This window comes from Cygnus olor, chromosome 5 (assembly GCF_009769625.2).
Source record: "Cygnus olor isolate bCygOlo1 chromosome 5, bCygOlo1.pri.v2, whole genome shotgun sequence".
Classification (NCBI taxonomy): Eukaryota; Metazoa; Chordata; class Aves; order Anseriformes; family Anatidae; genus Cygnus; species Cygnus olor.
The window spans coordinates 5,825,797-5,845,572 of NC_049173.1; the positions used below are offsets into that span (position 1 = coordinate 5,825,797).

The 19,776-nt window shown below is 44.0% G+C and overlaps 1 protein-coding gene across 4 annotated transcripts in view; it reads right to left on the bottom strand.

Annotated features, from left to right (window-relative positions):
• Nucleotides 1–2,421: 2,421 nt before the first annotated feature.
• RTN1 (reticulon 1) overlaps nt 2,422–19,776 on the bottom strand; it is a 107,485-nt gene continuing 90,130 nt past the window's right edge. For 3 of the 4 annotated variants that reach the window (XM_040559933.1, XM_040559934.1, XM_040559935.1), the window contains exons 4-9: nt 7,244–7,451; nt 6,206–6,344; nt 5,270–5,339; nt 4,843–4,889; nt 4,693–4,751; nt 2,422–3,222 (exon numbers count right to left, since the gene is read on the bottom strand). In XM_040559933.1, coding sequence (XP_040415867.1) covers nt 3,180–3,222; nt 4,693–4,751; nt 4,843–4,889; nt 5,270–5,339; nt 6,206–6,344; nt 7,244–7,451 — 566 coding nt within the window. In that variant the 3' untranslated portion in view covers nt 2,422–3,179. Of the gene's footprint in view, nt 3,223–4,692; nt 4,752–4,842; nt 4,890–5,269; nt 5,340–6,205; nt 6,345–7,243; nt 7,452–18,033; nt 18,392–19,776 lie in introns of those variants that run through there. The other variant, XM_040559936.1, reaches the window with a different exon arrangement.

Genomic DNA, 19,776 nt, shown 5'->3' on the forward strand with positions numbered 1-19,776 from the left:
CAATGTTTTTCTCCCAACAGCATGCCATTTCTGATTTCACATCCCTAAGCCCAAATTAAATTTACTTTAGTTCAAATGTAGTGCAGTCACTAGGGCTGGCTTTCAAAGGCAAGCTCAGCAAGTTTAGCAGATCAAAACACAATTCCTTATATTGGCCAGCCACTCCCAGCCACAGAAGGACTTCATTCAGACCTGTCCTTACATAGAAGGAAGCCTCACAGCTGAAATACTGACTGTAAAAACCTCTCTGCCTCTTCTCTCTAAAGGGAGTATCAGCATCTCAAACCGCCCAGAAGCAACAGGTGAGAGACACTGCTTGGGTGAGGCATCCAGCACACATCTAACTCCAACCACCTGAGCAAGCTCACTTACCTTGGTGGGTCTTCAAAGCATCCATGCACTTCTGTACCTTGTTAAGCAGCCTTTGGACTGGGGACCAACCTGCCCCTAGAGCACTAGTGCTCTGGTGTGATTTCCAGGTTCCCCTGACAAGGAATGTTTGGAAGAGACAAAAATGGTTTAATGTCCACACACACACCCTCCAACACACATCTTGTCCAGGTAGTGTAAGCTGCTTCCCCAGCTTCACCTGCCTAAAGCTCTGGCAAGTTTGCTGCTTTTACTTGTCAAGCTGTTCTTCACTTTGAATGCAAATGAATTGAGTCACACATGTCTTTGAGTCACTCGGGTATCTTCAGCCACCCATGGTAATCATACTGAAATATTTTAAAAACCAACCAAACAGAACCAGAGCTCAGTGTTGTTGTTTTCTACTTGCTTGAAAATAAAAAAGAGATGTCAGTACAGCCCCTCCCATTATCCCTCCCTATATGCACAGGGCCTCTGTTACTACGAGTTGTATAGCAGGACCAAGAGCTAGCAGAGGTTTGCAACAAGTCTTATGGAAGCTTTGGGCATGATGGCTTTTTGCATGCTCCCATCATCAAAGGTATCATGGAAACTCCTGCTGTGATCCCACTACGGTGCCAGTGGCTGTGGGCAGCTCTAGCAGGCAGCACAAGCAGTCCGAGGTCCTCTGTTCCAGTACATCCCAGCATGGTCCTGCAAACTGCTTCCACCCACAGCACGAACACCTCCCAGCTGCTCAGCACCACTTGCTGATTTGCAGGCCGTTACTGCCAAATATATGGAAAGTCAGGATGGCTGCAAAGAAGCTTGGGTGCTGGTTTGGAGAGGTGTGGTGTGAGAATAGAGAAAAGTAAAGGGGTCATAGGGGTGACTGCAGGGGTGCAGTCAGGGTGATGGGGCCTGGACCAGAGGGCTGGGGGTTTTGACAGAGGGTGGTGCTGGAGGAGACAAGAACGGGGGTCTTGAGCTCTCTTGATTTGAACTCTGCTATAATTTTCTTTTGTTTTATTTTATTTCCAAATATACAGGAGATTTAACCTTTAAATCCTGCTTAGGATTCGGTATTGTAAAAAGCTGGTCTTGGGAACAACTGCATTGAGGGTGCTAAGGAAAAACACATTCATAGGACCAGTGGGATGGGACATTAAATGTGGTCATTGCCAAAGTTATACATCATCCATTTTAATGTAAGAGGCAGTTATATCTGGGGACAGGTGTTGAATTTTAAGTCCTGCCTGCAAACTACTCACGCTAAAACAAACATATTCCATTTGATCATAAGCAACAGGTGTCACATTGAGGTGTTCAAATAAGAGCAAAGAAGAATGTTTAAATATAAAACTTAAAAGAAAATAAGGGAATCTGAGACATATCACGAGAATTAACTAGCCTGCAGCCAAACCAATTTTTCTGCTACCTCCTCTTATGCATTTTTGTGATACACTTGTACATGGCCAAATAGCACTGCAGCCTGACCTAGGACAAATGTCACTATGTCCATGTGGAACAGATGAAGGTGAATTAAATGAAGAAATGCAAGAGATTTCAATTCAAAAAGTTCAGATAAATGTTTAAGGATCTAGTTCTTTGTGGGAAAAAAAAATGTTCTGCATAAAAATGTTCTGTGTTAGAAAATACATAAATGCAATTTGGTGGAAAAGGTTTTGATGTTCATATTTTTATTAAAAAAAAAAAAGAGAGAATAAAAGATTTTCCACAGGTATGTTCTACAAATTGGAAAATCATTCAGCACTTAACCAATTTATTTGTTTTGAAGCACTTTATATAGTGCTGACATTTAAAAGCCTTCACCTTTGTACAAGAGCAAATCTTTATTTCAGTTCTCAGCCTCTGGGCTTAGAACTTTTCCTAAGATGTACTAAGATCTTTTTTTTAATTTCTGTTCTTTACTTATCGAGATGTGAAACTGAGGAATAAACTATGTAGTGCAGATGATTGTGTTAGACTGAACCATTTTCTGAGGCAAAGCATTTGTGGATGTGTCCAGTTTGCAAACATCAAGATAATCCCATTGGCAACAAGAGGGAGAACTTTTTACATTTAGTAACATTTATTTCTGCATTCGGTATCAAGTACATAAGTGCAAATATTCAGAGTCCATAATTAAGTCCATTAGGAACTACAGAGAATGTAATACAAATTGTAATAAATTTAACGAGCTGGAACTTTCCAGTTACCATACATTAAATCAGCCTGTCAATCCCTTACGACAAAAGTACTGGGTTTTGTTTTCGTTTTTTTGGAGTTATACAAAACTGATTACCATAAGTACCGATTACTGTTTATTTTATTTGTGCTGGAAAACACTAAAACATCAGTCTACAATTCTATATAGTTAATAAAGATGAATCCAACCAGCAACCCAGTGACGTAGAAGCAATTTTAACTATTGCATCAGTGCGCTAAGCAGGAAAGCCCCTAGCCACATATAACATTAAAAGTTATAGAAGCAATGCCAATAGAAGAAGGAAAAACACTAAAAAAATAAAATAAAAAAGGTCAATATTATTTAGGCTCTCACCATCATGCACTTTATAAGCAACACAAAAAACCACATCTAGTACACTTTTCTCTTTACTATACTTTAGTGCTTGACACAAGTGATTGCAAATATTCTAAGTGCAGAAGCAGCAGGGGAAAAGCACTGCTTCCGAGTTTTATCCTTCTAATATTATGGTGTCGAGAAAAAAAAGAACAATAAATTTGCAGTAAAGTGTAAGAACAGAGCTGTTTCACTCCAGATTCCCCCATTATTCACTACTGTAGGTGATGAATTCTTGATGTCTGCTTTACTCTGCCTTTCTCTTAGCACCTGGGATTTTAGCCTGAATCCTAGAAATAAAGAAAAGAAAAAGGTTTATATGGTCACGCAGCTATTTCATTCCAATGGATCCCCACTTGGAGTCTTAGCAAAGGGTAATTTTATTAGCTTGCATTTTGTGTGTTGTTGCAACAGGTGGGCTACAGTCTAATAAGAAATAGAGATGATGTCCATCCATGTGCTCCTAGAGGCCCCGAGTTGTAAATTCCCCATTTTTTCATGGGATATCCTCAGTGGTATTCTCCCACCCTTTTTTATCCTACTGTGGGCTATTGTCTACTGGAAGCCAGGAATGAAGTTAAAAAAAAAATTAAAAAATTAGTACAGACTTTTAGTCCTTCCTAAGGCTATGGGTTTGCAACATCACAAAATACTGTCTGGAAATGTGCCCTGGAAGCCTTTGAATCAATCTCCTACCTGAGGCAGGACTATCGCCAATGCTAGATTAGGTTGGCCATGGCTTTGTCTTGCTTTGAAAACCTTCAGGGAAGGAAGTATTGGCACCTCCCTGGGCGGCCTGCTCCAGTGCTATATTAACCTCCGAATGAAGAAGTTTCTCCAAATATCCAGCATCAACTTTCTAAGCTAGATTTGTGTTGTTGCTTCTTGCTATAACTTTTGCCACTACTGAGGACAGTTTGGCTGCATCATCTTTTAACTTCCTGTCAAGTAATTATAGCCTGCTGTGACATAACCACTTAGCTCCCACTCTGTCAGGCAAAACAAACCCAGTTTCCTCAGCATCTCCATGTGGGCCACTTGCTCTCTGTCCCTCACCATCTTGTAGCCTTCCATTGGACACCTGTCATTCAGTCAACTTTTGCAGAGCCATGTATTCAAGCTGCTGAGATGTATGGATGCACCTTTCAGTAATTCTCAACTGTTAAGAACTATGCTTAGACCCTCACTCTCCTCTTATGGATCCCACAAAAGCTTTTGCTAGGCAATGCATTAGGCCCCAGGAGAGACTACATCAACAATTTCATCCAGTTCTGACCATTTTGATGGTTTGTGACACTCAAGGTCATGGTGATTCCAGATATTTGTTTTCTCTAACAGGGTGCTGTTCTAATTCCCACTTTGTTTATTAACATTATTATTAACTCTAATGGACAGCATCCCTGAATGCAAAAGGGCAGGCTGGGGCAGTCAGTGAGGAAGAGTTAACACATTCCTTGTGGTGTGGTCGGTCCTGGCCAGGTATAGACATCAGACCCTGTTTGGGCTGCTCCATCCTCATCCCTCAAAGGGCAGGGGAGGGGAGAGAAGTTTGCAGGATCACAGCTCTGCCTCAGCCTACACTCATCTGAGAAGGACCGTGTTCCTCCAGGGATCTACCCTCTTGCAGGCTCCTTCATGCCAGGAGCTGGGAGGACATCATTCACGGGACACGTTGTCCCCGGGACCACCCAGCTCTTAGCTACCCCGGCATACCACAACCTCGCAGCAGGACACTTGGTCAAGTCTGCTGCTGAACTCACTTTGCCACAACAGTGTTTATGTGGGTCCGCACAAGTCCCAAGTATTGATCAATCTGTGCCTGCAAGGAGCAAAAGGAGACAAAGTCAGTGGGGCATCAAGAATGTACAACCACTCATGCACCCGAACTGCAGAGCTGCAGGTGGACTTACCTGGTATTTGTCATATACAACAGGGAGAGTAAACATAGACACCACAGCTGAGGAGAAAAAGAGCACAGTGTTAAATTCCTGCTGATCAGATTCCTCCAGAGAAGAGACCTACTTCGAGCAGGGACACACACTTATCATGCCACTTGGTCAGCTGATCCACCAGGGATCTTCCTATTAAAAATGAACTTTGCTCAAACCTCCCAAATACGGATTTTCCCAGTTCTCTGGGACTAGTAGATGCAGACCCGTAAAATACAAATTGGTTCTAGCAGGACAGACAACAGAATAGGAATAATGAATAAGAGAAAATACAAGTTGATGGTTTAACTGTGGGGAAGGCACAACAAAGAGAGGCTGTTTTGCCTACAACAAAATCACCAGGGAATTAGAGTTAAAAATAGATTTAAAAAGAAATGATAATTTTTACCCATTATCAGAAGAGTCAGGCCATTGAAGAGGGCTCCCACATAAGTCAGCAGCCACATTAGTACTGCAAACTAAATTAAGGACAGATCATTACATCACCTCCAGTGTCAGCATAAGAAGGAATGAGTTCACTTAACTAGCTAATATAATGGCACATTAGCCTTTTTTAATGTGTAAAGGGACTTGTTAAGTAAGGCACATTAAGAACTAGGTACGTTTTCTGAGTGTATAAACCCATTTTCCCTCCTGCAGATCACTGCTTCATACTCTCTTAGCTGAGCTTTCAGGTATATTTAGTGTTTAATTGCATACATTTAGGACCCTGCATCCAATTTTGATGAAGGCAAGGGTCATCCCACACAAGTTAATCACAACCCCACAGTGATAATCCCAGTGACTGAAAAGCCTTGAGGGCTGGGAGATGGGTACATTTTTCTAAAAACCTTTAGTAATTTAGCAGCCTAACCCATGTCTGCTCCCTTAATGATCTTCCCTTTGCTCTGGAGAACACCTGCTTGGGTGCAAGGCTGAAAATAAACTGCTATCTCAGCAGGGAGGGAAAGAGGGCATTCCTCCACAGCAGGAAAGGCCACCATTATAGGAAAGCCAGATCGCCAGAGGGATTAGAGGGGAACACGCCATTTTGTGGTAAGGTCATAGAGAGCACAACACAGAGATGCTTCCAGACCTGCCGTGGTATTTAGCTGGTCCTGCACCTTTTGTAACTCCTGTATTACGGATAAATAACTTCAACTGCGGATTGCCAAACCTCTAAGCTACTGGAAGCAAGCAGATTGGAAACCAAGTAGGAGAACAACTTTAATATCTAGCTACACAAAACTAGGTTTTATAAGGACAGTGTCAACAAGGGAAGCAGCACTTTGAAATGTAAATTGATCCTCCAGAGAGGGGTTAAAAATATTTAAAGCAATCCTACTTTTAAAGAATCCACGAGGTCCTGAACGAGAAAGAGTCTCCTCAGCTCTTTGACTGTGCTGTTGACGTATAGCTGGAGACAGTCTGTGTACTTCTGAATCTGGTCCTGTGAGAGATTCATTTCCATATCCAAGTAGGCTCTGCCAGAAACACAAGTCTGGTTACAAACCCAGCCAGGTTCACCTGCCTTGCACACTTGTACCTGTCTCCCCATCACTCCCTCCTCCCCAGCCCTCATTTCTTTGCAGCTGGAGCAATGTGTCCCCTTCCTGTGGGCACAGAGCCACCAGCACACACCATTTTTGCCATGCACGACCTGTCTCCCTGGGCAATTGCTGTGCTGGGTCTGTTTGCCTGCAGCCTTGCCCTGTCCACATGCAGAGCCCAGTTTGGATGGTCTCTCTCTTTACTATTCCCAAAGGTGGGGTACAAATCCTAGCTGGGGTGGTTCCCCACAAGTCTGACCTGGTTCACAGGTCACTACTCATTGGCACAGCAGAGGAGAAAGCATCGCTGCTCTGGGGGGACAAACAGCCCAGACCCTGCAGAGGGTGGGGAGAGCTTAACCAGCACCAGCACCCCATGGTGATGCACTTCCCCATCATGGCCTAGCAGGGCTGGAGAAAAGATATAAACAGTTCCCCTATGTGCCCAATAGAGCATGCCCTGAAGCAATACTCTTTCTACTTGCAGAGATTCTGTATTATCAGTAGCTCTAGTGAAAGCCCTTTTCTCCATTTACTTATAATTTTTATGATCTTTTGACTTTGAGGAAAAAAAAAAGCCTGTGTCTCAGAGGATGATTGCTTTTGTAATTGTTCTTTCTTTTTTTTTTTCTTTTTTCTTTTTTTCCCCCAGAATCTAAGCCAATATTGCCTTACAGCTCTCGAGACTCTGGACAATAGCAAAAAATATTTCCTCTGTTATGAGCAAGAATTTTATCTGGTATAAAAGCAGCAGCTGAAGAAACGTGAATTGCCACAAGGAATGGATCCTCCACAAGATAAATGGCCCCCAGCCATGACTATAGAGCACTCACTTGAAGGGATGGCCCTCATCTGTCTTCTGCACGGCCTGTAGGACCGATTTGTAGATTCTGAAGCTAATGGTGGCCGAGAGGCCGGCGAGGGCCAGGTAGGCCACGACGCTGACAACGCTGAACTGGGTCAGGGAGAAGAGCAGCAACAGGAGGCTGCCGAACACGATCCCTGTCTGCTTGATGTCGCGCCAGTACAACAGATCGATAGCTGGGGAGAGAAGACCAACATGTTAAAGGCGGGAGCTGGGAGGGTATCAAGGCCGCTGCGATGCTTGGGTCCTTCGCTGGAGGAGAAAGGGAGGAGAGATGGTCCTGCTCTCGTCTGTCACCTGGAATTTCCTTTCCTGAGAGCAGCTCAGTGACTTCAGGGATGCATGGAGGAAATGAGGATCGATCACCTGCTTGAAATCCTTGTATTTCATGCATTTGTGTTAAAGGTGGATGATTATCCACAACCACAGCATGGGGGGTGTCTTGCGAGGGCAAGGCAAATGCAAACTGGGGTTTGTGTTGTTGGTAGGGTTGTATGAAAATTTGCACCCCAACTTGCATTTACCTACTCTCCGACTAAGAAAAGTTCCTATTGTACATTGAAATTTCAAATTATTATTATTTGTTTGGTCACAAGTCCAAATGCCAATTTTTTTTCCTCTTCTGGATCAAAACATGTTCAAGTTTTGGTTGTTGATAAATGAATGAGATAGTTTGGGGTTAGCCACAATAAACCAGTTTCCCATTCAAACTTATGACAATATAATTTTGTTATTTCTTTAGTTCTAAGAAAGGAAAAAACTCCTGGTTTTGCCACCTCTTAACAGTTATGTGTGTAGGAAACCATTTAGTTACATGAGTAAGAAACAAATGTGACCTTAAAATGCAGAATAATTCCTCTTACTGCTGCAAATCTGAACATCTCAGGAATATTTTAAAAAACTTTTCTATTTTGTAGATAACTTTCCTTGTCTAGATACATGGGGGGTGTTAGTTAGAACAAAACAAGCATAGAAAACCATTTTCCAACAATATATTTTTACATCTGCAAGAGAGTTCATTTTGACCATGCTTTTTATTCCATTTGTAGAGCTTATCCTAGGCACTCCAGCAAACTATCCTACTGAAGGAATGGGCACTATAAAAGCAAAATGTTAAGAAATGATCATACATGTCCAGTCCACAAAGGTAAATTTAATGCATTTGCACCGATAACCTGTTTCTAAGCGACTCCTCATCCAGCCGAAGAACAGGCTCATGACAATTTAAACAAAGCAGCTCTAATTTCACACACTGTCCTCATGAACAGCTTGAGCACAACACCAGCCAAACAGATTTCAAAGATGCCACTTGTCAAATAATTCTGAACAAAGAGTAAATTCAGGAAAAATGCAATCTGTCAAAAGAAAATTCACAAACACAGAAAGAAACAAAATTAATCCAGCGTAGTAGTTCGTATCATCTAATCTCCAGAAACTGTGATTCACCACTGCCTGTTTCCCTTGAGTCAATGAGCCATTACTCATTACTATTACACATATTAGCATTGCTTTTCAAAGTAATGGGCTTGAGTGCAGAAATTGCTATTGTGTTACTGAACTCTGTTCCCTTCACGCAACATTCACGTCCTACTAACATCCATACACTACATCCACAGACACATCCATATACTACATCCATAGACACAATGTAATAACTCTTTGATATTTCTATGTGTCAGCGCTCGACAATGGACTTGTGATCACAAGCGCGCACAACGAGATGGGTGGCATGTGTTGGAGTCCTGGGTGTGAGTACACAAAATAGGGATCACACTTTCCAGTCATATGGCCATGTCTCCTTCCTGCCCATACCCAGGGAAATGGACTGATCGATGCTCCAAAAATGCGTTTATAGCCTAGGGCATGCACCAACACCAGGGAGGTGCGCAGCAGACCCAGCTGTGTCCACGCGGGCAGCTGGAGCTCCACAGGTTGCTTGCAGGGTTACAGGTTGGAGAGTGGGGCTTGCAAAGCATCCTTACAAAATGGCACCCAGAAGACAAGTGTGTGGTATTTACCGCTCTTCGCACTGTTTTTCAACGAGGACACTGCAAAATTCTGCAGCACAGCACAGTAACTGGTGTGCTTTCACCAGCGAGCATTTGGACAGGAGGTATTATTCACAGCTTGATCATTTTTATGCTTAAAAATTCCTGTCAGAAGATAGCATTGGAAATTTATGCAAATCTCACATTTTGAGGTACTTAAATTTTGTCATAAAATACATTCATATTAAATGAAGTGAGCACAGGTGAGCCAGCTCAGGATGCTGTATGCAGAATATCATCTGCTGATGAAACAAAACGGTCACGCACCGAGCAAGAAGGCAGTAGACAGGCAAACAAATGAGAGCTGAGCCAAAAAATTCCAACAGGCCATTTCAGTGGAGTTCCTTGAGTTATTAGCAATTGCTGATAAGACTCAAAATGTGCAACTAAGCACTCTCACCTTCTTTCTAGGATCTTCTACCTCACATCCCCTCAGACTGGGAGATTTTCTAAATTGCATTTTCTCATTCCTCTCAGCAGGGAAGATGCTGAATGACCCAAGAGAGCCTTGTCTGTGTGTGTGGATATCCTGCAACCTGCCGCTTTCCTGCTGTGAGGTGACTGGGGTATATACTAAGCTGTAGCAAGGAAAGCCTCGCCACCACTCCGAGCGAAATGGAGAGAGGCCAAATGACACAGTTCTGGGGCTGTGTGCATGCATGAGAGAGGAGATGAAAGGCAGCTGGCCTCTTTTGCCAGCCAAATGAGACCTGGGAGAGAGGGATCCTGTGTCTTTTAGACCTGACGCGAGTATTCCCATGTGCATGGAAAAAAATACGTGCCAACTGCTAGGTGGGAAACCTCAGGAGGAGGCAGATAGGGGTTTAAGGGTTCTTACGCAGCTGCCCTGGTTCCCAGGTAGTACCTGTCCCATCACTGTCTGGCATTGTCAACAGATGCCAAGAGGCAAAGCAACGAGAAATCTTCTCCTTCACCATCAGGTGAGCCCAAGACTGGATATATCAACCTCCTCCACACCCCAGTGTTCTGAATGAGGATGAAAATGAAAGGTGAAGTTGTAAGCCACATTTATATGTCTGCTTCGTGTTTCATCTCATCCTATATTCATACAAAATGACTCAGACAGCAAATGGCGTCCTCAAACACTTGCTGGCCCCATGGGTTTACTCCCTTCAACAGCTTATGATGTACAAATGGTGGTCTGAATCTTTGAGAAAGGGCAGCTGCCTGTTCATCCCTACATATGCCAAATTACTGACCACCCAGGCTCAGAGAGTGCATGGGGACACAGAGAGTGTGAGCTGAGCTGGAGCTGCTCATCTACACCCACCTCTCTGCTTGGCCAGGCTGCAACAGGCTCCGAGTCCAGCTCTCACATGGGGACATCAGTCCCCAGGGAAATCAGAGGAGAGGGCATGAATTAATGAAGTAATAATTAGATGCTTTGGTCAATGCTTAGTGAAAAATTGGCCCACAGGGAAAGAATACAAGGTCCTGGTGCAGGCAAAGGTCCTGCAAGCCTTGGGCATGTTGCAGACTGTGTGTGTGTGTGCGTGTATGTGCCTGTCCTCAACTACAATGGCATGATTCTGAGTGATGCACGCTGAATATGCATGAAGCAGGAGGCTGATGCCATGTGAGCCTGTCGATATGTGATGTGCATGCAATTGGACAGCGGGTCAATCTGTCTGGCTAAGCAAGACATTTCTGACAGCCAAAACGCCGACTTCAGAGCACCTTTGGCTTGCAGCTAGTATTTGCAAACAGGGGTTTGGACAACAGGCACTGAAATCAGCCTCAGTTTCATTCAAAACCTTCTTTTTTGAAAATCCCAACTCTAAAGTCTGGAGCATGCCCATTAACATGCAGAAGCTGTTCAGTTGTAGCTTTCCATGATCTCCCTTCAACCTCCTGGAACGAGGGAAGCAGAGTCCCTCCTTTGGTCACTTTGCTCTCTTTCCAGCACAGTGCACCAGAGCTCTGGCTCGTTTGTGGAGGTATAAAAGGACTCTGGGTTTTGCCAGAACAGTCTCAGACTCAGAAGTCTTTGTATTTATTACGGGGGACTTGCCAGAAATCTCTAAGAAAGCAATGTTGCAAAATGATGCAGGTCACTGCAACCATCTTTGAAGAGTGTTTCTGAAGAAATGCATTTTGATGAACTATTTATCTGAAAGCATTGCCTGTCCATATTTTTTTTAACTGACAGCAGATCTTGTAAAATGTTACTCGAGTAGCCTTGAATTTGAAAGAAAAATCTTTCAAGGATGCCAAGCAGCATCGTAGCTACAATGCATAGTATAATTTCATCTCATTAAATGAATTCTGAGTTCTCCATTTGGGGCCATCCCCTGGACTAATGATGCACAAAGATAAAACTCTCTGATACAAGCAGCCACCTGTTAGTATGAGCAGCCTGTGTTTACGAGGCAAATTAAAAGTAACCTCTTATATGTAAGTAACAGCAGCAGTGTGCAATGCTTGCAATGCCAGCAAGGAACTGCTTGCGAGTATTGTGCCTGAAAGCTCACCCAGCTCACATCACGGTTTTCAGCAGAAAACATTTGGATATTCGGCATCACAAAAGCCAGAAGAGAGACTTCAGGGATGGAAAGGGCAGTGCTGGAGGCAAGGGGTGAAAGGCTTGAGATGGCTGAGGGGGCCTAAGTAGTGATGCTTCTGAATCCCTTATTGTGGGAACAGTGAGGGCTGGGCTGTGGTGGTTTACGTGGTCCCCAGAAGCACCGTGGTGTGGGGAAGCTGCAGCACAAGGCTCCTGGGAGATGATTCCAGAGAAGGCAAATCCAAACCAACCTGTAGCTGAGATGCCCTCCCCTGAGACTTCTGCATGATTATGTTTTTGAAAAATACTGTTGAAAGAGAAATGGGGATCTTTCCATTCCATGTCTTGAAGCGAGCATTTTAAAATGAAAATTAATGGAAAATTAATTGTGCACAGACTGGCCAGTTTGCATCTTCCACAGCTTCTCCTTGTCTTCCTCTGAAAATCTTTGTTCTCTCCTTCTGACTTTGCAACTTGTTCTTTGCGGCAACAACTGAATGAAAAATAAGCATGCATGAAGCAGCATTCACATGGAAGTAAGTATAAAAAGTGTGTGCAAAATCCTTGTGTCCAGCCTTCAAATGAGGCCCATGGACCTTGAGGATCGAATAAGGTTATATGCTTCCAGCATACTAATAAGCCCTTGGATGTGATCAAGTTCCCCTTCCTACAATGGAGGTCCCATTGGGCCTCCTTAGGAGGTAAAATCAATGGGTTGTACAGCTTCGTTCTTTATGTAATATTAGTATTAATGAGAAGTGAGAAAAAGCTGTCTATATACAGCCTTTAATTCTGTATATGGTGCAGTATAATATAGAGGCACTTCATAATTCGCTTCTCAGGCCTACTGGCAGTGAAAAGCCTGGGAAACCCAATTTAAGAAGGGCAGTCTCGTTTATAGCATTGTCGTAACAATATTTGTTAACAAATGGGACTACTAGAGATGAGTCTTTGAATTGAAGTAAATATTGCTCATGCTGAAAGAAATGTCATTTTGCAGCTTTCACCACAGGCTGCAGAGCCAGGCTTTCCCTCTTCTCCCCACTGGAGGATCCAATGTGGCCTTTGCTCTGCTCCCCATGACAGATCTGATTCAAATGTAATACAGATGGATACAACATTTAATGAGCAGTCTGGTGCCTTCAGGAGACTGCTGTAATTAACAGCAGAGCCAAGACAGAGTATCTGTGCTGTTTTATGAGGCCTCTCTCCTTAGTCTTTATCTCCAGCCCTGAGGGATCTCTCCATACTTCTACCTCTTGTACACATTTTGTCCATGGACTTCCCATCCTCAGCATGGCTTTATATCTTTATCATCTCTCTGCTCCAAAACTCAGCCTGAAAGTTCAGACCTTCTTGGTCCCCAATTCCTGATGAAAGAGGACCTGGAGATGGGTTAGGACCAGGGAAAAGGAAATTTTTGATACGAGATGCTCTCCAGGTAATATCCTCCTCCATCTGCAAGATTAGGATTGCCTTATGTGAGCAAAAAAAAAAGGATTGCTTGCCTTAAGTGAGGCACCAGGCTGGGCTTGGGTAGACAGAAGAAAGCACAACAGGGCTGGCAATAAGGAAATCAGCCCTGCAACCTCTCCTCACATAAGTCTGCTGTGACTTGTTGTTGTTATTATTTTCACGTGAGAGAGGATTGAGACCAGTATTTAACCCAGAGGCAAGAGAAAGCCTCCTTCACACACCTCCTGCTCATCAAACCATATCACTACTTGCCTTTGCCAGCTTCCATGAAGGATGTTATTGCTCTTACCTTAAGAGAGCAGAGAACAAGGAGACCAAGCAGAGTCCTTGAATGCACTCTCTGAATGCGCATGATGCTATGGAAATGTTAAGATTGTTCTGAGTTACTCCTGGACCAAAATAATAGAAGCAAACCCCTTCGAACTCTACCTAAACATTTGAAAATCTGCAGATTTTCAAAATCAATGTTTCAGACCTACTTCAGTTATAAGAACGACATGGAGAGATTATCCCTTCTGATGCCAAAGCAGCCCCATCAAACCCACTGTAAAACTTCCTAGAGACCTGGTGAAAGCAAAAGCAGCCCTCCGGCTACTTCATCTTGCTTCAGCTACTGCCCCATCATCACCCTCTTGATAGAGCTTAAATTGCTCCTTAAGGAATATCTTAAAATAATCTTAATTTAGGGGAATGTTCTCCTTATTTTGGCAATGGAAGAATATTGTTTATCTATTCTTAAAAGAAAAAAAAAATACACTCAGACATGACCCAGGATATGTACAGAGCATGTTTTGGCAGAGCTAGTGAAATCTCACTTTTGATACCACCTAGGTCAAGATGTTTGTTGGGATGGTAGGCATGAAGCTCACGTCTAAGAGAGTTTATCCTCTAGATTTAAGCTCTTGATCTTGCAGTCCTGTTGGTAACAACAGGAATGTGCTTGAGGAATGACTGACAAAAAAATGAAAGCAAATCTGAAAGTGGAAAAAAGATTGACAAATTTCATTCAAATTTCACAGGAAATCAGCTGTGAAATCAGGAAGTCGATTACCCACAATTTAGTGCAGTTTTTGTGAAAATATTAGCTAAATTGGTTACATCAAATGATAAATTCATTCCAAGGTTTTAGCTTTACCAAGGTCCAACAAAAGAACCAACTTCTGGGACAGATCTTTAGCTGCTGCAAAGAGGGAGCACTCATTTGAGCTAGACAAGGTGATCCCAGCTGAAAGTTCAGCCCACAATACTTTCAGGAAAGCACTGAAGGTATGAAGGTACCGACTGGCTGAAATTATGCTTTTATGGTGATAGCTATAATTAAACAGACTTCAGAACTGTCAGTAAGATTATACATTAATAGAATGCATCCGTATTATTGCTATTGAACTTCTTTGTCACTCTCGAAGTGGGGAATGTTGCCATGAATAGCTGGTGTAGCTTCTTGGCACTCTTTAGAAAGCAGTCGGTATCTCAATCAAGAAAGGAAGCCGGTTCCCTGGAAACAGCTGTCAAAAAAACGCTACTCAACTCCAGTTCCAGGGGAGTTACGTCAGTTAGGTGGACTTGATGAAATCTGCAGTCCTTCTCCACATTAGTTCATAATCATAATGCGGATAATATTTAGGATCATTCCTATGAGCAGTTCACAGCCTTTTTCTCTTGATCTTTGAGATTTTCTTTCCTAATACGTCTTGTGGGATGGTGACGCTGCAGGAACAAGCGTGGCACTTATGCAGGCCACCCAAAAGCTGACACGTAGAAGAAATAGTGGAAGAGGAAATACTTGTGGGGACCAGATAACTGGCACCAAGTAGCTCCAACAAGCTGGGGTGCCAAGACCTTCCTAATCCAGAGAAACCTCTCCAGCAAGGCGTGGGGCTGAGCCCTGCGGAGCTGGGCCTAGTCCACAGGCAAGGCCTGGAGACCTGCTGCAGCCTCATGAGCCCAGAGGCCCACCTCATCCTGCAGCTCCCCTCAGCAAGCTGGGCACCATGATGTTGCTATACAAAGGTCCACACTGACCAGAATGCCCAGTTGGAGACATTTCTCCGCACACTCATGCAGTATGCATGGCTCCATCCCGGCCTACTTCAAACACACCACCTACCAGTGCGAAAAGATGGGTGTGGAAGTCGGCTGCAATTCCCCAAAGCCTCCTGTGACAATATTTTGAATGAAGCAGATGCCTGGCAGGGATGATTTACTCTCCCGCTCTCCCCGAGGGGCTGTATCATGATCTACCATTGACACAAACATGCTTTACTTGATGCATGCGTCACTAAAACACATTGCAATATTTTAAACGTATTTAGCAGCGCCATTTGCTTCGTTGCGAGGAGAGTAATGGTATGTAGATTCAGTGGGGCAAAGCCAAAGCCTCACCAAGCATCCCTGCAGCTCCTCAAGAGCCCTACCGATTTTTACACCAATTTTCAGTAGTGTAAGGGCAAACCAGTGATATAGCTAGTCGCAGGCATGATTGTTTATTAATTAAAGCTTATGTTAACCTCAACATTTTATTTCCATAATTTCAGTAAAAATATGCTCAGTATTTACTGAGGTCTGGGACTGCATCTGTTACGTTCACAGCCACATTCCAGAGTTTTCAGGGAGGAACCATAATTCCATTGATAATGAACTTGGCAAAATTATACAATTCCAGATTTTCATGAAACTGGTATTCTGGGTTGAGATGGAGAGTACATGAATAACAGATATTAAAAGAATCAGTGAATTGAGTCTTTAGTCTTCATTCCCCTGAATTTTAAATTTCTTCTATTTTATCTGGGACTAATCAAAGAATTTTGGTGGCAGAAATAACACTCTGTCTATTTCGTGTTTTCTGCAGGATCATTTTTAAAGCATAAAGCACCACCCAAGAAAAAGAAAGATATGCAAATGATGTGGAAGTGAGGCAAGTGATTTATTTCAGCTGCGTTGATTTTTTTTTCAGATCTTTTTTTTTTTTAAATCAGCATGGGTCAGATTGTGTCATATAATTTTCAGCAAATCTGCCTCTTGATTTCAAAGAGGAGAACACAGAAGGAGAGAAAGACTACTATTATTATTGATTAATAATTATTAATTAAACTATAGCAGCACACCCTTTGTTATCCCCCCTTTTTTAACTTAATGAATAAATATTCCTTTTTTCTACTAAAAAAGGAAAAGATTCAGTCTGCCTCTAAGTACAGGTGGTTCAATAACCTGACTCAGCAAATTAATATTTTTAGAAGGATCAGCAAGATACTTAGCCTTTTTGGAAACAAAACAAACAAAAACCTGAACCCCACCTAACAAGGAAGTTCATGTTTAAATCTCAGATGAAAAGGCTCCCAAGTTTGGCTGTGGCTCTCCTGTATAAGCTTAAGGAATCACACAATCCTATAGAAAACCCTGGCCCTTGATTAAGGTATGGAAAGCCTGAGCTGCTGCAGGCTGGCATTTAACAGGTGCATCTGTTTACATTCCTGCTACTCATTTTCCTGAAAAAACCCTCTGACCATAACCAAATTAAGATTGCAAAAATATCAAGATCCCTAGAGACAAGAGTCTGTCTGTATGTCCCCCCCTGCCTCTCCCCACCCCAAACCACCTTAGGAAGGTTTTCTGGCTTCGGTTACATGTCGCTGCCTTTATGAAACTACGCCTGAAAGCATCCTGGATGATGCTACAGAGTCTCTCTCCCAGGGACCCTGCTGTGAGCACCATATACGATCTATTCAGTGTAAACATGCACCTTAAAATTTTAAAATATATTTAAAGAAATCCTGCCCAAAGCAGACAGCAGGCTGCCCGGCAGGATCAGCCGCTAGCTTTTCTCCCTCTAATCTGCCCACCGAGCAGCGTCACAGAGACTGTCTTTTATCAAAACAAAGGCTGGATGCTGGCTAGGAAGTGTGAAGCTGACTAAAAATGGCTGAAAAGCTGTCCAAGGCACCCCGGAAGGTAGCCAGCCCCACCCAGCGCAGCCACTGACCTGCTCCAAATAAGCTGAAAATAAGCCCAAAAGGGAGATGCTATTGTTCCCCTCGCCTACGCGGCAGCAGACCACACCATCACAATATTTTTACCCCCAAAGGGGGCTCAGCAGAGTGCTCCAAAGCACAATAAAGGCTTTTTTTTTTTCTTTTTTTTTTTTCTCCCAAAGCAACTCTACAGCAAATTACGAGGTGGGTGGCAATGCCACGGTGCTATCGCACGTCTCGCCGGGGCTGCGTTTTCTTTGTGTCGACGCTAGGCTAAGCCCTGGCCATGGGTGTGTCCGTGGGCAGGAGGCACCGAGGCGCCCAACGCAACCGCCTCGAACCCTCGCGAGCCCCAGCCGGCACCAATTCACCATCGCCCGGCTCTCCTAAAGCCCAAAAGGTCTGAAAATCCTGCCAGAGACTCCGGGGTGAGGAATGACACCGCTAACGGCAAGGGCGGATGCTTGGGAAATGAGCTGTGAGGTGGGAAGGAAGGTCCTGTATCCTGGATGCTTTCAGGGCGAGACAGCTGGAGATGGGAGAAATACATTCAAACAACACAATTAAGGGCTTTTTCTTCCTTTCCTTCTTAAATTACCCCCAAATAAAAGCTTCGCGGGAAGGGAGATAAAACAGCATGCAAAGGCCCACAGGTGAACAATGCAAAAAATGGATGGATCCTGCCTTTGCCTCCTCTGACATGCAGTCCTTCTAGCATGCAACACTCGAACAGATATAATACCCTGACATTTCCAGTTGCTCCAAAGACAGTCCATCTTGGTGGAGTCGGCGCTGGCTTGCATCTCGGAGGGCTGGGAAAGGGCCGGTCCTGCGGTCGGAGGCACTGCGTTGTTAGCAGTCAGGCATTCCCGAGCATGGGTTGGGTTAGCGGGTATCGCTCCCGTCTCCCCGCTCGGCTCCGGACTGATGCTGTAAGCAGCACAGGCGGAGGGGGGAGGGCATATTGTACGCGCTGCGGTCTCCACTGCAGCAAATCAGCGGTGTGATGTGGTTGCCCTAGGGAGCAGGCTCCTTTGAAAAAGGGGATGCGGTCCCCTTTCAAATCAAAAGCTTGCGCTGGCTCGGCGGCTTAGCCTCCCGAGCCATCGAAATGGTTAAGGCAACCTGACGGCAGAGAAATAAAAACAAATTCGGTGTGGGTGGAGGCGGGGGGGGGCACCGTTTCCTATACGGCTGCACGGTTGTGACTATTCATGTTCCAGAAATTTCTTGGGAGTGATGAAATCTGGTGTTTTCTTCATTTTTTTGGGGAGGGCCAAATTTCGCCGTCCACCCCCAAGTGGTGGTGCCCCCTCTCCTCTGCCTGGCTGGGTGAGGTCTTGGAGCAGGCAGGAGAAAACCAAGAGCAGGACCTGATCCCATCAAAGCAACCCCCATTTTGCTATTTTTTTTTTTCCAAAACTATTCCAGAAACAGCAGGAAATAGCAGAGTACCCACACCCCATGCACCGAGCCCTGCCACGGTGGGATGCTGCACAAAGCAGGCTGCTCCTGGGCTGGGACGCGCGGGCTGCAAACGCTGCCCAAAATGCTGCATTCACCAGGATTCGAGGTGTGAGACAGCAGGTTTATGGGACAATTCATGAAAAAGTACTCTGTAGTAATTCAGCACACTGCTGGCTGAATTTTAACACGAGCCCTGGCACTCCTGCCTCAGGGAAGATGCTGGCCCTGCCTCAGTTTCCCTGTCAGCAAACTAAAAAGCAGCCTCACGGGGATGTCACAGGTAAGCCATGGCCACACGGTACATGGCAAAAACTGGGAAAAGAAATGCTTTACGTTCACCCAGCTTGTTTGCCTTTTCAGATTTCTGCCAGCTTTTACTAATCACAAAAAAACTCCCCAAAGTTGCCCCATTTCACTGAAGAGTGATCCAAGGTACAAGGTATCAGCTTTGGTCTGGTCCCCATCAGCAGCACGATCCCACTGGAGCCCTCTCAGCTCACAGGCCATATTTAATCTTTCAGATCATGCTAACTTATTACATATTTTTTATTTTAGCCATATTATATTGACTTTATGTCTTTAATATGGAAGTGGGCAGCAGCACAGAGACAGTGGGTCCCATACACATTAGCATGGGGAACCAATTTTGAACATCTCTGTGTTTTTGGCTCCCAAGCCAGAAGATTTTTAATGCTTCAGTTAACAGAGACCTCCCCAGCTGGCACTACCGGGTCACTTATCCCTCCCTCAGGTAACTCATCCCCCAGAAGAAAGCCAGAATTTAAGGATCAATTGACCACAGTCAGATCCTAACCTTTACCTAGGAAGGTCTGCTAGGTTTATGGAGGGCAGCAGCTATTGCTTGCGTTTCAAAACCATCTCTGAAATCCCAGAAAGACTTGAACTCAGCTTAAATCGCCTAACAGAGAAATAATTAACTAATCGGTGCAGAACTGGCTTCAATTGTCATTGCATGTAGTAAGATTAAACAATCTACAGACAGTATTACAAGTCTTGA